The sequence below is a fragment of the Cervus canadensis genome, chromosome 3, assembly GCF_019320065.1.
Source record: "Cervus canadensis isolate Bull #8, Minnesota chromosome 3, ASM1932006v1, whole genome shotgun sequence".
Lineage (NCBI taxonomy): Eukaryota > Metazoa > Chordata > Mammalia > Artiodactyla > Cervidae > Cervus > Cervus canadensis.
The window spans coordinates 59,702,033-59,719,873 of NC_057388.1; the positions used below are offsets into that span (position 1 = coordinate 59,702,033).

Sequence of the window (17,841 nt, forward strand, 5' to 3'; positions counted from 1 at the left end):
TCTTAGCACAATCTGTAAAAACAAATTAGAAAGGTAAGATTATAGCCAGTATTCTAAATCACTGATTTCTTCATTTCTCTCTGACTGGTTGACTTCTTTTAAGTTCATTGGATTTATCAATACAACAAATATTTACCAAACAGTCAAAAGAGTCCAAGAACTGTTGTGTCCAAGGAGTGTGCACACCAATTCTAGCAGGAAAGGAAAATCCGACTTGTGAAATACAGTCAGTGAGTCATCATTAGAGACGCACAGAGTTCAGGACTTCTCGTGAGGGAAATATGACCACCAGCAATGGTGATTAGGAAAGTCTTGAGAGGTGCCAATATGATTTATTCATCTCCCACTCCATTGCAGAAGTAATTTAAAGGGCTTACAAGGTCCTATCAGTACAATAAAACAGAAAACATTTAAAAGTGGAGTGAAATAAGAAGACAAAAAAGATGGCTCCTGGTTTCTAGGTAAGGAGGTAACTTATTTAGACTAAGCCATGAACGAAGGGTTGGGATCTAGGTTGAATATAATTAAAATGAAATGATGGCAAACCTGAGAATTAAGGGTGTTGTAACTTCTTTTCCACATCAGCCCAAACAGAGATCCTCTCTCTAGCCCAGAGATTAAGTCCTGGGGGACCTGATCACTCTAACAGGCATCTTACTCTAATTAGGCCTTGGCAGTTCTGCTGTACTCTAAGTTATACCTTTTGAAGTCTAAATCAACAAAACTCTTAACACATGTGATGTCCACATAGCTTCCATAATTTAGCTACAAAAATAGAAAAATAACCCCAGCTAATTCAATGCTGCATACACAGAAAGGCTATAGAAAGGGCAGCATCTTATACAATCTAAATGGCCTTGTGCTGCTCTTTCAGAACCCTCTTAATATTGCTTTCATATTTAACTGACACATTCACGGTTTTGTATTGGAAGATGTTAAGAATATAAAGAGAAACCATAATTTTTAATACAATTCTATGTTCATACCACTGCTATATATCATAGTAATCATGCTATTTTGATGAAAATATGTTACACTTTGGGTTTTTCAGAACTACTAGAGCTCCCTATTCAAGTAGATTATTCTCTAAAGCTCATGCCATTAATATACCAAAGGCTAACTAGCAAGAGTGAATGAATGAAGCATGGCATTAACAGAATGAAGCAGGGCAAAGGCTAATAGAGTTTTGCCAAGAGAAGGCACTGGTCATAGCAAACACCCTCTTCCAACAACACAAGAGAAGACTCTACAGATGGACATCACCAGATGGTCAACACCGAAATCAGGTTGATTATATTCTTTGCAGCCAAAGATGGAGAAGCTCTATATAGTCAGCAAAAACAAGACAGGGAGCTGATTGTAGCTCAGATCATGATCTCCTTATTGCCAAATTCAGACTTAAAATAAAGAAAGTAGGGAAAACCACTAGACCATTCAGGTATGACCTAAATCAAATCCCTTACGATTATACAGTGGAAGTGAGAAATAGATTTAAGGGACTAGATCTGATAGAAAGTGCCTGAAGAACTATGGATGGAGGTCATGACATTGTGCAGGAGACAGGGATCAAGACCATCCCCAAGAAAAAGAAATGCAAAAAAGCAAAATGGCTGTCTGAGGAGGCCTTACAAATACCTGTGAAAAGAAGAGAAGTAAAAAGCAAAGGAGAAAAGGAAAGATACACCCATTTGAATGCAGAGTTCCAAAGAATAGCAAGGAGATATAAGAAAGCCTTCCTCAGTGATCAATGCAAAGAAATAGAATGGGAAAGACTAGAGATCTCTTCAAGAAAATTAGAGATACCAAGGGAACATTTCATGCAAAAATGGGCTCAATAAAGGACAGAAATGGTATGGACCTAACAGAAGCAGAAGATATTAAGAAGAGGTGGCAAGAATACACAGAAGAACTGTTCAAAAAAGATCTTCACGACCCAGGTAATCACAATTGAGCGATCACTCACATAGAGCCAGATATTCTGGAATGTGAAGCCAAGTGGGCCTTAGGAAGCATCACTACGAACAAAGCTAGTGGAGGTGATGGAATCCCAGTTGAGCTATTTCAAATCCTGAAAGATGATGCTGTGAAAATGCTGCACTCAATATGCCGGCAAATTTGGAAAACTCAGCACTGGTTACGAGACTGGAAAAGGTCAGATTTCATTCCAGTCCCAAAGAAAGGCAATGCCAAAGAATGCTCAAACTACTGCACAGTTGCACTCATCTCACATGCTAGTAAAGTAATGCTCAAATTTCTCCAAGCCAGGTGTCAACAATACGTGAACTGTGACCTTCCAGATGTTCAAGCTAGTCTTAGAAAAGGCTGAGGAACCAGAGATCAAAATGCCAACATCCGCTGCCAACATCAAAAAAGCAAGAGAGTTCCAGAAAAACATCTATTTCTGCTTTGTTGACTATGCCAATGCCTTTGACTGTGTGGATCACAATAAACTGTGGAAAATTCTGAAAGAGATGGGAATACCAGACCACCTGACCTGCCTCTCGAGAAACCGGTATGTAGGTCAGGAAGGACCAGTTAGAACTGACATGGAACAACAGGCTGGTTCCAAATAGGAAAAGGAGTACATCAAGGCTGTATATTATCACCCTGCTTATTTAACTTACATGCAGAGTACATCATGAGAAAGGCTGGGCTGGAAGAAGCACAAGCTGGAATCAAGATGCCAATATCAATAACCTCAGATATGCAGATGACACCACCCTTATGGCAGAAAATGAAGAAGAACTAAAGAGCATCTTGATGAAAGAAGAGAGTGAAAAAGTTGGCTTCAACATTCAGAAAACTAAGATCATGGCATGTGATCCCATCACTTCATGGCAAATAGATGGGGAAACAGTGGCAACAGTGGCTAACATTATTTTTAGGGGCTCCAAAATCACTGCAGATGGTGACTGCAGCCGTGAAATTAAAAGATGCTTGCTCCTTGGAAGAAAAGTTATGACCAAGCTAGACAGCATATTAAAAAGCAGAGACATTACTTTGCCAACAAAGGTCCATCTAGTCAAGGCTATGGTTTTTTGAATAGTCAGGTATGGATGTGAAAATTAGACTATAAAGAAAGCTGAGTGCTGAAGAATTGATGCTTTTGAACTGTGGTATTGAAGAAGACTCTTGAGAGTCCCTTGGACAGAAAGGAGATCCAACCAGTCCATCCTAAAGGAAATCAGTCCTGAGTATTCATTGGAAGCACTGATGTTGAAGCTGAAGCTCCAATGCTTTGGCCACCTGATGGAAAGAAGTGACTCATTTGAAAAGATCCTGACACTGCGAAAGATTGAAGGCTGGAGGAGAAGGGGATGACAGAGGATGAGATGGTTCGATGGTTATCACCAACTTGATGGACATGAGTTTGAGTAAACTCCAGGAGTTGGTGATGGACAGGGAGGTCTGGTGTGCTGCTGTCCATGGGGTTGCAAAGAGTTGGACATGACTGAGTGACTGAACTGAACTGAATTAACAAGAGTACACTGCTAATTTTTATTTATATCACTAAATAGATAAACCTGTTTATTTATATCAATAAACAGACAGGATCTGCTCTATTACAAGAGCAAATCATATTCATTAAAAAACACTTTGAAAATATAGATCAGTGAAAGGAAGAAAATAAAAGATCCTCATGTACAACCAAGGCTGAAAGCCACCAGTTTGGGTCCCTCTCCCAACAACCTTCCCTTCACAGGCTCCCTGAGTATTGTGGACACACCTTTAATCTCTGAACAGAAGGCCATGGACAGTTGGCACACAGACGCTGTTGCTGTGGCAGATTATTACTGGTAATCCTGTGTTTATACAGTGCTTTTTAGAGGGTTGAATACTCTTCACATATATTTTGTTTTGATTCTTTTGCTCATCTTGACCTATATTTTTATGTGATAAGCTGTGTACCTTGTGACACAGACTACCAACTAGTCAGAGACAGATATTTTAAAAAACACAGAGGTCCCTTGGCTTGGCCACTTGTAGGCTAAGGAATTTTTTTTTAATTAATGGAATTACAGGAAAACCATTCATAACACATTCTGATGTCCCTCAACTGGAGGGTACTCCTGCATTCCAGGTATACCTGACGTGTGAAAATACCAAGCCAGTCCAATGAGATGCTGGGGAAATAAAAAGCTTAGAGAATTTGAATACTAAAGTACAGGCTTTATCACTGACTCATATCTCTTGCCTCTGTACACAGAGATGTAAGTGGGCCCTGCGTGCCCAACCTGAGCCCAACCTGTGTTCACATGGGATGGAGACAGTTTGACCATGTCTAGAAGGCATGGTGTGGCCAAGGCTATTTACAAAGTGCTACAGAAACTTTCAAAATGTCAGTCATCCTAAAGGGGAGCCCATGGCAGAGGAGGGGAAGGATCAGAGGGGAGTGGGATTTTGAAAGCTGTGGGGTATCTACCACTTGAGTCATTCTCCACAGGGTGAAGGAAGGAACTGTGTAAAACTTAGCAGGTACTTCATGGAAAACCCTTTGAGATATGAGAGCAGAAGAGAACATAGGTTTGTGGCTCATACAACCCAGTGCACCAGTGTGAAGGACATGACTGAAGCTTGTCATAGCACAGAAGACAACAGCCTGAGCATGACCTCAGACTGGTACAGAGAAGAAGCAAGAAAGGGCATTAGACAGACTACCCAGGCTGGACACCAAAGGCAGAAACAACAAAGGAAGGGGTTAATAGATTTGGAAATTTAGAAAATTTCTATTAAAAAAAATCATGTAGAAACAAAATTAAAAGACAAGTGAAAAAATGGAGAACAATGTTTATATCATAATGAACCAAGGTTTCCCTGGTGGTTCAGATGGTAAAGAATCTGCTTGCAATGCAGGAGACCCAGGTTCGATCCCTGGGTCAAGAAGATCCCCTGGAGAAGGGATTGGCAACTCACTCCAGTATTCTTACCTGGAGACTTCCATGGACAGAGGAGCCTGACAGGCTATAGCCCATGGGCTTGCAAAGAGTCAGACACGACTGAGTGACTTAACACTTTCTTTTAACTTCAATCAACCAAATATTAACATCATTTTCACATAAAGGCTATGATAAATCAATAAGGAGGTAATTATCACCACCACCAAAAAAAGGAAAAGATGAATAGGAACAGGGAATTCACCAAAGGAGGAATACAAATGGCAAATATGTAAGAACACTAGAAATGTGCAAGAACACTAGAAATCAAAGAAATGCAGCTGTCTAGGACTAAAAGCTTTTAGTTTTAAAATGTACATCTCACCAACAAGCTATACATCTGGGTGTGTATTTAGCCTTTTGGAAGCAGTCCGGATTCAAGTCCCAGTTCTGCTACATACTAACTGTGGGATACTGGATAAATTATTTAGCTTCTATAAACCTCAGTACTCTCATTTGTAAAACAAAGATACCAACATTCCCTACATCACAGTAATGTGAGGAGTAAATAAAATTGTACATATAAATTACCTAGTACATGGTAAGAATTTAATAAATGTTTGCTATTTTATTAACGCATGCATGCATGCTAACTCACTTCAGTCATGTTCAATTCTTTGCAATCCTATGGACTGCAGCCTCCCAGTCTCCTCTGTCCATATGATTCTCTAGGCAAGAATACTGCAGTGCGTTGCCATGACCTCCTCCAGGCGATTTTCCCAACCCAGGGATCGAATGAACCTGTGTCTCTTAAGTCTCCTGCATTGGCAGGTGGGTTCTTTACCACTAGCACCGTCTGGGAAGCCCATTTTATTAGTACTTATCCTCACGTATTGGGTAATAATGAAAGCATTGGGCTATTAAGAAACCTGTATCATCTTCCTTCTTCCAGCTTTTTGAGTTATTCCAAGATTATATATATACACACACACAAACACAAGAAATACATTAATGGACAAAAGTTATTAATGACTGAAGTACTGGTGTCAAAATAATGGGAATAGTTAAGAATTATTTGGGTCTTTCTTGATTTTTAAAAAGTCACTCTAAAAGAAAACACAATTTGTGGCTCCATTATTTTTCTGCTAGCAGAAACATTTTATGTGTTTTAAATCAAGAGGCTAAAATCAGGTATAAAAGATACACACACACACACACACACACATAACTTAAATTCAGGAAATCTTTTAATAAAAGATACTGTTAAGTCACTAATTAAATTATTTTTATCATTTTAGAACTTATATTTTAAATTTGATAATATTTAAAAGGTTAATTAAGGATGAACATCTTAGAATATAATGCTCAGTGAAATAAGTCAGACAGAGAAAGACAAATATTAATATCACTTACATGTGGAATCTAAAAAAAATAATACAAATGTATCTATATATAAAGCAGAAACACACTCACAGGCATAGAAGACAAACTTTCGGTTACCAAAGGGGAAGGGGGAACAAATGAGGAATATGGAATTAACAGATATAAACTATTAAACATAAAATAGATAAACAACAAGGATTTCTAACACAGGGGAATATATACCTAATATCTTGTAAGAACCTAAAATGGAATTAATCAGCAAAAAACCCAAATCACTATGCTATATACCTGAAACTAACAAAGTATTGTAAGCCAACTATGCTTTAATGTTTTTAAGTTTAATTAGTAACTTCTTTCCTTTTGGCAGCCAGTAAAATGCAAATAGTAATACATTAGATATATTTAAAAATATTTATATAACATATGCTTATAGAGTTCTGTATTAAAGTGATCTAAATAAAAAAATAAAATTATTTGGTTAAGTTATTTTGTTAATAGGCTTAAGATACTGATAACGATTTCTAGGTAAATATCTTACAAATATACTTCTGAACATAAAAACTCTCGGTATAACATGTAATTGTAGCAACAAAAGTCACCTTAAACTCCCCAATCACAGATAGGGAGTCTTTTGAATTTACATTGGTAGTCACTCCCTTATGGAATAGAGCAACAGTGGCAGCCATAAATAAAAGGAAAACAATGGAGGAGAAATATGAAAGAGCTAGAAATCATTGCACTCATGTATATTTAAAGTAACCTTTACAAATCAAACAATATTCTTCAGTCTTAAAATATCACAGGAAATAAAGGGAGAGATTCAAATGTGAATGGAAGAATTGGGGGGCACAGAGGAAGGGGAAGACTGATTAAGGCTGATGAACAAGGAAACGAGAGAAAGAAACTGAGTGAAAGAAAGGCAGATAGGACACTACAAACGGGGCATGACTCACAAGAAAGGAAAGAAAAACAGAGATGAGCTAATGGACATATGCACTCCATGGAAAAAATGTCCATGGGAATAAAATATCAAAAAAAAAAAAACCAAAAAAGTAACTCAGAAACACTCTTTAAAGAAGTAATATGCTTCTCATCTAACCTTTCTTCATTGAAGCTGTTAAAGATGATCGGAAGAGTTGTGGTTTTTCATCTTTAGGCTTACACAGAGCCATGAACATCTTTTACTGGTCCCCACAGGCTGAAAACATTAACCTAATGGTTGATTCTGGCCCAAAGGCTAGAAGTTGTCCACTCACACACTTCACAACAAAAACTATTCAATCTTCTGTTGCATCTCCTAAAAAAAAGAATGCTATAAATAATAATTAATACATCCTCTGAAATTTTTTGACATTTCACATATAGAAAAACCATGAGCCAATTTCTCCCTTGTACTGGCTGAGGTATTCCAAAACTGGCCACAGACATATTTTTGTTTAAATAAATTAGTCTTGCAACTGTAATTTTAACTTGAAATTGACAAAATCTCTTTATTTCTTGCATATGAAAACCTTATATTTTAATTATAATAGAGTGTGAATCCTTTAATAACCTGGATTTTTAAAAGGTATTACCCATTTGGGTAATGAAAAGAGGATGTTAATGTACTAGCTTCCTTTAGGAGCCTTGTGGGCTACAGCCCATGGGGTTGCAAAGAGTTGGACACAACTGAGCTACTAACACTTTTCCCTGAAAATATTTTAAACATTTTCATACAATACTATAAAACTCACCTTTTCCTACTCTTAACCTAGTCGTAGTTTCTTTCATTTATAAAACAACCATATTCAAGTCTTACTGTGGAGTAGTAACTTTTTTTTGCATGCATGGTCAGTCACTCAGTCATGTCTGACTCTTTGTGACCCCACTGACTGTAGCCCACCAGTCTCCTCTGTCCATGGGATTTTTCAGGCAAGAATATTAGAGTGGGTTGCCATTTCCTCCTCCAGAGGATCTTCCCCACCCAGGGACTGAACCCACATCTCCTGTGTCTCCTGCATTGGCAGGTGGATTCTTTAATCATTGAGCCACCTGGGAAGCCCAGCAACATTTTTTTAGTTCCATTCAGCTTCTTCCCATTAAATAAAGATATCAACTATATAACCCTCTGATTATAAATAAAATCCAAGATACTGTTCGACAATGAGATGTTTATTAAACTCAATACATTTACTATATAAGAATTCTGTGGAAAAAATTGGGGTATCAAACAGGATCTAGGTCTCTGCATTATAAAGTCTGTCCCCAGAAGATATTCTCTCACTATATCCTGCATCTGAAATCATACAGATGACCAAAACGCAGCAACATCCTTTCCTGGTAAGACAAGTTCAGCTGCCTTGCCCATATTATTACAATCCTCCTAGAAAAATGAGAAGTCCCGATCCCCATCTCTACACATTGTTATCTCCTGGCAGGTAAGCTGGATGAAGCACCTGGGCCAGGCCTTCATCTGTGCTTGGCATGAGGTCCACACAGGGTCAACCTTCGGAAGGCCATCTTCCCCTTAACCAGACAATTCTACTGCAACTATTCTGTGACTCCTTGGAGGGGTGAAACTTCTGGGGAAATGAAAGAGAGAAAGAGAGAGAAAAGATCTGAATATTGAAAGGAATATACAAATGATCAAATTAAGCTGCACCAATGTCAAGGGGAAGGATAAAAAGTTAGAAAACGAGCAATTTTGCAAAATGCTTTTTGGTATGACAAAACCCGACCAGAGTGTCACTGTTCTGACATATGTGTGAGGGCCACCCATTCTCTTACCAGGCACAGGAGTCTCCATCATGAGGTGTTTGTGGTTGGTAAACAGTTCAGAGGAGTCTTGTTCTATTGCTCTTTCCTCTAGGTCTGATTCTGGGATTGGAGCACAGCCACCTAGTTGAAAAATACAAATAATATTTTAAAGAACAGAAAAATCAGTCTTTCCAGACATCAACAACAGCTTAAGAACGTACCGGTCATGAAGACAATAAATGATGAGACAACAATCTTCAGGAGCTGAGCAAAAAAATAATAATAGTCTTCAATGTATTTCTTTTGGAGAAAATGCTGGAAATGAGTTATTGCCCTCAAAGACACACCGATGATCACTCAGCAACAACAGCAATGGTGTTGTCTTCAAATTTATCCTTTTAAAATTCAGAATGGACAAAATCTATAGTATATGTGATACCCATACTATAATGGTAATTATATTAATAGTATGAAATTCCCTTTGGGATCAGAGAAATTATAAAAGAAACAAACCACATCAAGCATGAGGGAAAGAAATCTTCCTTGAACAAAGAGAATGGATGCTAGTGTTCTGAGACGGTGACCATGGTGGTAATTCTCTGGTGTTTAATTCTATTCCTGAATCCCAACACCTTATAGCACAGACACAAACACTTAATTATTCAACAGCAAAACCATGAATTGCATTTAGAAGCTTTCAATTCCAAGTCAATTCCAAGGTGACTTGAGGATGAGCTGGCACGACTGCACTTTTAAAATATTAAGTATAAGTCGTTTGATTTTATCCACCAAAATCTTGTATGGAAAACTCATGTGAGAACTTCCTGACTACATCTGCAACTTGATTTGACTAATTTGCCATCACTTTTCTGGAAATGTACTAACATGCTGTATACTGTACACGTTTTTTCCCAAAGCCATTCTTCTTGTAAATGAAGTGTGATTTTTATTTCTTTTTCTGAGGCTTCTCATACACTGAGTCCAAAGCCTCCATATTCAAGTTTTGCTTTATGCATGAGGGGGTTTATAAAGCGAGGGTACCAGCAGCACTGATGTGTAAACCACATCATTCAAGTGAGAGGGAAGTGGCCAGATCCCAGGTCTGAAGGAAAATACACCTTATCCCTCTGTATCAGCTCTGAAAAAGAAATCGATGTTGAGGGAAACTTGAGAGACAAGGATTTCCACACTCATAAAATAAGAATTAGAGGTCGCCTCAGAGGTTCCCCAAACAGGAAATGTTAGAATTATCCATCAATGCAATGGAACTCACCCAGCTATATCTGAAAATAGCTAGGGCCCTGTCCAGAAGAAGAACCAGGTTTATTTTTAATCTCTTTCCAAAACTTATAGATCATAGTGACATTAACTATCATTATTACACACTTTCTCAGTGATGATAACTCTGCCCATATTATCTTGTTTAGTTCCTACAAACCACGCCATGAAACATAATATTATTCTCCTTTTACAGATAGGAAAATGGAGGTCTCATGAGATCAGTACCTCATTTCCTGGAAATGTTCTAACATGTTGTACAGTGTACTGATTTTTCTTCCCAAAGCTATTCTTATTAAGTCTTTGCCAAGGTCACACAGCTCCTAAGGAGTAAGACAGAGCTCACACCCAAGCCTGACAACTCCCAAAGCCTGTGTTTAAGCATTACTATATGGCTCCCAGTTGCAGCATCAGTCAGAGATCCCTGGGGGGCAGGCCTTGGGTGGCAGCAGGTTCTCTCTCACTTGCTGGTCTACCAGGTGTGGCTGTCAGGAGCACTGCTAAGGGTACTGTGAGGACAGGGACAGGCTCAGAGCCACTGTGGGACTACGGAGAAACCCAACAGATAGCACCCTTCTTCTCGTGGACCCTCATCTAACTGAGGAAAGGGGAACAGGGTATTTGGAGGTGGGGAAGGGACACCTCTGTAAGGTTAATGACAGGAAGAACAGAGAGAAGGGAGTGGTGGTGGTGATTTAGTCACTAAGCAGTCCAACTCTTGCGACCCCTCGGACTATAGCCTGCCAGGTTCCTCTGTCCATGGGATTTTCCAGGCGAGAATACTGGAGTGGGTTGCCATCTCCTTCTCCAAAAAAGAAGGGAGTGCTCCCTGCAAAACAGAACACCAACCCCAAGAAAATAGGCCAAAGAAAGGCTTTCTAGACTCATGAATCAGATTAAGTCATTTCTCCATTCCCAAGGCAGAGGGAAGAAGCAGGATGAGGACAGGAATGTTGTACTGATGCAGCTACCTTTGCATGCAAGAAAACTTTGAGAGTGGAGAAGAAGTGTCTCCTGCCAACAAATGGGAGAGAGTGCAGTGGTCAGAGAGCGGTGCTGCCATGCGTGCAGAGGCAAGTCTCCACTGATTAATCAGTGTCTACCGTTTACTCCAGCTGACTCAATACTGGAGCAAGTGAGAAGGCACAACGGAGAAGTCAGTTGCTTTAGACGATCCTGTAGATGCTACATTACGTGAATTACAACATATGTAATCTCTTGTCCTTGGCACAAAAGTTTTGCCTTGTCCAGAGTACAGAGAGATGACGAATCTTTCAAATCCCACTGCAGGGTTGACCAGTCGCAAGCCCTAGAAATGCCACCCTCTTTTCTTCAGATATCTCCGTGTGGCCAGACTGACCAACTACGAGCCTGGAGTTTCCGCCACTTCAAGCTTGGAAGGAACAGTAGGATGGGAGCTCTGGCATTCTGACCATCAGGAAAAGGGGGAAGGGGAGGAGCCCGGTGAAGAATTCCCCTACTGCTTCTTCCAGGGTTGACTCTGAATTATAATTCCTTTTTTGCCAACCTCCAGAAAAATGCTGCGTTCTGAGTGCTCTCTTCCTGGCTCTTTGAGAAAAGTGGTCGGGCAGGCAGGAGGCATCACAAAGTGGTGCACACAGTTCCTGACCCACTTCCCTTTCTCCTCATCCTCCCTCCCCTGAATTGGCCAAATAAAATGCTACTTTAATTTCTGTCTCAGGTTTGTTTTCTTGCAAAAATCACTGGCATGGGAATTAGTATTAAAAAGCAGGACTTGAAGATGAAAATTTGAAGTTAGGTCACCCATCTATCTGTATGAAATAGGGGCTCCATGGCTGGGGGTAAACAGACTGGGAATACCAAGTAGTTTGCCAGTCTGCTGCCTAATCAAAGGCTCACAGAAAGCTACTCTTCATATAGCATCTTAATTTGGGTTATGCAATTGCTTAAGCTTTCATCCATGGTTAACTGGGATGAGGTACATTGAGAGGTCAAGATTGGGAGATCAAGTAGCTGTGGCATGGCAACATTTATAAGGGTTATAGAGTAGGGTGGCTGCTTCTGATAACTAGATACCCTGCAAAAAGAAAATGGCAAGTTTAGTTCAGTTAGCAGGCAGCAGAAGGCAGATCCAGCAAGTCAGAAGGCCTCTTTAGCCTTACTGGTTTAAGCCAGATCACCGGGCCAGCAGCACCAGATATGCTGGGGAGCTTATTATAAATGCAACCTCAGGTCCCATCCACACCTACTGAATTAGAATCTGCTAAGAAGGGCAGATGGGTATATCTGATGAGATTTTTGTTAGGAAAAAATATTTGGTAAAAATTCCAGAGTAGCCAGTAAAAGGAGAGAAATAAAATATAAAATCTCCAAACTAACAGAGGCCTTCTGAAGCCCATCTTGGAAGTGGAGTCTGGGTTCCACTGATGTTATATAAAGGATCCTAGGCTTAGACGCCTAGGAGAAGGGGAGAAGGGGAAGAAAAACCACAGCTGAATGAAATTATCCAAACACACATTGTGTGTGTGTGTCACAGAGGACCCAGCGGCAAAAGCAAGGGAAAGCCAGGGACTTCCTGATCTGGAAAGCATAGTGCTGCGGACTTACTGTGTGCTGGGCACTTGGCCGCGAATTCTCAATGCATTAGCTCACTCAGTCCTCAAACAGCTCTGTAAGGAAGGGGTCCACGTGGCCACCTCTGAAGTTGACTACTCTGTTTACTCATGCTACTTGATCTGCTGAGTTCTATTTGACAGAGACTTGATTCTAGCCCAGACGAATCCTGGTGGCCCAGCTTACCTGCCTCACTACCTGGTACTCAGGTAGCCTGAACAGGAGGTTTGCTGAATAGCACATATTTTTAGGCTGTGGGCCATCTGGTCTGTGGTCTCAGTTTTGCCACTGTAGTGCAAAAGCATCCAAGGACAAAATGAAAGCATGAATGAGCATCAGCTATGTTCCAATAAAACTTCATTGATTAAAGCAGGCAATGGGTCAGATCTGGCCCACTAGCTGTAAGTAGTGTGCCAACCCCTGGCCTAATTCAAGCTACTCTTCATGTAGCATCTTAATTCTAAATGTTCCTAGAGGCATTTAACACAGTCAGATCATCTGACAGTATTGCCATAACAATAGTAACAAGGAGGAGGAGGAGTAATAGTAGCAGTTCTTTAAAAGAATATTGCTAGCCCTACTGTTAAAAATGCTTTTTGTTTGGGCAGTGATAAGTTTATCTTTAATAAACTTTCATTTTTAGAACAGTTTTAGATGTATAGAAAAAAAAATGGCAAATAATACAAAGAATTTCTGTATATTCTCTACATAGTTTGTCCTGTTGTTAACATCTTGCATCAGTATGGTACATTTGTTATGATCAGTGAACCAATATGGGTACCTTTAGTTAAAATCTACGGTCCATTCAGATTTCCTTAGTTTTTACTTAACATCCTTTTCTGTCTCGGGATCGCATCTAGAAAACCCCATGGCATTAGTTGTCCTCTCTCCTTTGACTCTTCTTGGTGGTGACAGCTTCCCAAACTTTCCTTACTTTTGATGGCCTTGAAGTTTTGACGAGTATTTGGTCAGGTATATTGAAGAATGCCCTTCTATTGGAAACTGTTTAATGTTTTTCTCATGATTAGATTGGGGAGAAAAAAAGATAGTTTCCTTTCCTAAATTCTTAGAGTTCCCGATTTTGGGATTGTTGCCAGTTGTTCATCTTTTCCTCTATCAAAACATCAGGTGAGCAGTTGAATGGTGGGGACAGTGAAGGGGTTGGGTGGCCAACAGCGAGTCTTGACTTAGACTGTAAAGTCCTCAGGAGTGGGTCAGGCTGGGGCTAGCTGTCAGACCCAGGCAGGTTACCAGTTGTCCCATTTGTAAAGAGAGGGTCTTAATGAGGCCTTTTGTGTGGATTATGTGACACTGTATACACTGAACACAGTGCTCAGCACAAAGTACCTTTCACCATTTCTGTCATCTATGAATTTTCTTGGCATAGATGCACTTTCCACACCATTTCTGAGGAATGAAAGAACTTTAGCTTTTAATGCAACCACCTTCATTTAAAAACAGAGGCTCAGAGAGGGTAGTGGATGTCCCTTATATTCTAGGGCTTGTGCCTGGTTCTCCTGCTTGCTAAACCATTACCACTTTCCCAAAACCACCTTTTTTTTCCAGAAAGATCTCAGTGGATTTGTGTGTAAGTTGGCTGTCCTGACCAATACTTCCTTTTAATGATACAGAAAACCCAGAAAGTTGGCAAGCTGTTCTTTGGGTGTATTTTAGAACTTTGTAGATTTATATTCTTGCAACAGAGATCTCTGCAATCAACTGAGTATATGGGTGCAAATATTCCATTCCTTCAGGGAGGAAAAACATTTTTCTTCTTTTATCTTCCCATGTTTAAAAGGAATCAAACAAGCAGACACTTTGAGAATCACAAATGACCACAGACACCCTGCTCTGATTTGCTAGCCAAAGAATCTTCTGTTCATATGCCTGAAATGTCACTAAAAATTAAAAACAGCAAAAACCTCAAAAATATATACCAATGACATTTTTCTTTTAATCAAGATTTACTTGATGGATAAAGTGTTTTTGAGGTTAATATTCAGATTCCATTTCAAAGGTTTTTAATTCGTGTGAAGTGTGGGGAATAGATGCTTTGAAAAGAATATTTCACTATCTTAAACATGAAAAGCTTCCCTAAGAAACTATGAGGATTAAAAAAAATTTTTTAAAGTTAATTTATTTTAATTGGAGGATAATTACAATATTGTGGTGGTTTTTGCCACACATCGACGTGAATCAGTCACAGGTATACATGTGTCCCCCATCCTGAGCCCCCCTCCCACCTCCCTCCCTACCCCATCCCTCTGGGTTGTCCCAGATCACTGGCTTTGAGTGCTCTGCTTCACGCATGGAACTTGCACTGGTCATCTATTTTACATGTGGTAATACACATGTCTCAATGCTATTCTCTCAAATCAGAAACTATGAATATTAAAAAACTCTCTGAAAATGTATCCATTTGAAAAAGTTTTACTCTTTACCCTTTCTCAGTCTGTCTCTCTGTCTAAATGTGCACACATATCCACATGCAGGGCATATAGACAAGCATAAGAGTTTTCCTGATAATGCTCTTTTACTTTGTTCATTTTTATATTTTTTTTAAATATATTTTTCTCTAGGGCTTCCTGTGTGGCTCAGTAATAAGGAATCTGCCTGCCAATGCAGGAGACATGGATTCAATTCCTGATTCAGGAAGGCACCACATGCTGCAGAGTGGCCAAGCCCCTGCCCCACAACAACTGAGCCTGTGCTCCAGAGCCTGGGAGCCGAACTACTGAGCCCAGGTTCCACAACTACTGAAGCCCACCTAGAGTCCATGCTCTACCACAAGAGAAGCCACCGCAATGAGAAGCCCACACAGCACAACTATAGGGTAGCCCCCGCTCTCCACAACTAGAGAAAAGCCAGTGCAGCGACAAAGATGCAGCACAATCAAAAATAACAAAAATAAATAAATAAGTAAAATTATATATGAAATATAAATGCATATATATATATATATATATATATATATGTAAGCTACAGGAAGTAAAAAATCCTATGGTATGTTTGCGAACCAATTTTAACTGAGTATTTATAAATTTTTTGACAAAATGGAAGAATGGAAGGAAGAGAAGTGAGTAAAAGAGAGAAGGAGATAAGAGGATGAAAAGGAAAAGTGGGGAGGGGAGGATGAATTAGCAACATAGTCCATATTTCTGTGTGTACACTTCTACAGAAGATATTTGGGGTGACTTACTAAAGGTATAGATAATAAAATATTAAAGAAAAAAAACATAATAGCAGTTAGAAAAATGTGATGCAGAGGAGGAGCTATATGGCTAGGAAGAACTGTATATAAAATACAGATAAAGACTTATACAAGGGCTGGCACAGAGATAAAAAGCTAAAAGCTCTGGAGTAGAAGTGGGGCTGCACTTCACCTGATTAATTCTCCACCGACCTCCCTTCCTCCACACTGGACTTCAAATCAAAGGGCCCAATCTATCTTGTACTTGGACTTAACATTTCCTTAAGAGCACACTATAATTGGTAAAGCTATGCTTGTTGGAATTTTTTGGACTGATGGTATGGGTGTGTGTGGGGGTGTGTGTGCATGTATGCACACATGCCTATTCTGTGCTTAAGGGCCACTTTATTTTTAAACTCTTGTCTGTTTATATCTTCTCTTTTCTTTAGGATTTTCAGTCTTCTCCCTCTCTCTAAATTTTTTTTTTTTTTAACTTTTGGCTACACCCCACAGCATGCGGGACCATAGTTCCCCAACCAGGGATCAAACCTGTGCCTCCCTGCATGAGAAGGTAGTTAAGGGCCATTTTAGACAGCCAAGATTTCTGTGAAATTGGGTTTACTTACCAAGCAAATACTACAGAAAAACACACGTATAGGAGATTGTTAAAAACACAACAGCCAGTCAGTCAGTCAGTCCAGTCACTCAGTCATGTCCAACTCTTTGCGACCCCATGAATCGCAGCATGCCAGGCCTCCCTGTCCATCACCAACTCCCAGAGTTTACTCAAACTCATGTCTATCGAGTCAGTGATGCCATCCAGTCATCTCATCCCCTGTCGTCCCCTTCTCCTCCTGCCCTCAATCCCTCCCAGCATCAGGGTCTTTTCCAATGAGTCAACTCTTTGCATGAGGTGGCCAAAGTATTGGAGTTTCAGCTTCAGCATCAGTCCTTCCAATGAACACCCAGGATTGATCTCATTTAAGGTGGACTGGTTGGATCTCCTTGCAGTCCAAGGGACAACAGCCAGAGACCTTGACAAAGCCCATCTTAGAAATAAAGCCCTCAAGAATCTAATACAGTACTGAATGAATATAGTGTGACAAATCAGATTGATATCATATGATGATGCTGCTTCCTTAAAGGAGGAACTGGAGAGCATTAGTTGATATCTTTCTCATCTCCATTTCCATGAGATCCTTTTTTTGGTTATAAAGTGGAGACACCCCACCCTTAATCTGGTACAATTTTACAAGTTCAAAACTCAGGACAACAGAAGAAAAAAATATCTTTCAATAAAGTCTTAGGTTTCCAGTTCCAATATATGATATTTGTTTTCTGTGTCTCTTTTAAATCTATTTTGTAACTTTTCTTTCTCTATATATTTCCAGATGACATGCTGACTGCATAGATGGTAGCTTATCTACTAGTTAACACAGATAATAATGGTTAACCACAGAGAGGCAGGTGAAGGTCACTGTAATATGTGTCCAACATGATCCCTATAGAATGCTTGAGAGTTCAGTTCCACTGCCTAATAACAAACTTTGATCTCCCCACACCCAGTAAGAACTTCAAATGTGTTCAAGGGTATGCACACACCTATGTTTGAAAATAGTTCCATTTCACATCTCACAAGACCAAGTTTGTGAATAAAAGTGAGTCTAATATATTTTAAGGGGTCTAGCATGTGTCTCAGCAAGTTCTAAAATTCCCATAATGGCTGAATATTAAGTCCTTGGGGTATAAGGGCTCCTGTCAGAGAATCTAGATTTAACAGAGCAG

At 39.7% G+C, this 17,841-nt stretch overlaps 1 protein-coding gene across 3 annotated transcripts in view; it reads right to left on the reverse strand.

Annotated features, from left to right (window-relative positions):
- Positions 1-8,387: 8,387 nt before the first annotated feature.
- Positions 8,388-17,841, reverse strand: part of BBS9 (Bardet-Biedl syndrome 9) — a 461,674-nt gene continuing 452,220 nt past the window's right edge. For 2 of the 3 annotated variants that reach the window (XM_043463234.1, XM_043463231.1), the window contains 2 exons: positions 9,024-9,134; positions 8,388-8,818 (listed from right to left, as the gene is read on the reverse strand). In XM_043463234.1, the coding sequence (XP_043319169.1) occupies positions 8,787-8,818; positions 9,024-9,134 (143 nt within the window). In that variant the 3' untranslated portion in view covers positions 8,388-8,786. The remainder of the gene's footprint in view (positions 8,819-9,023; positions 9,135-17,841) is intronic. The other variant, XM_043463233.1, reaches the window with a different exon arrangement.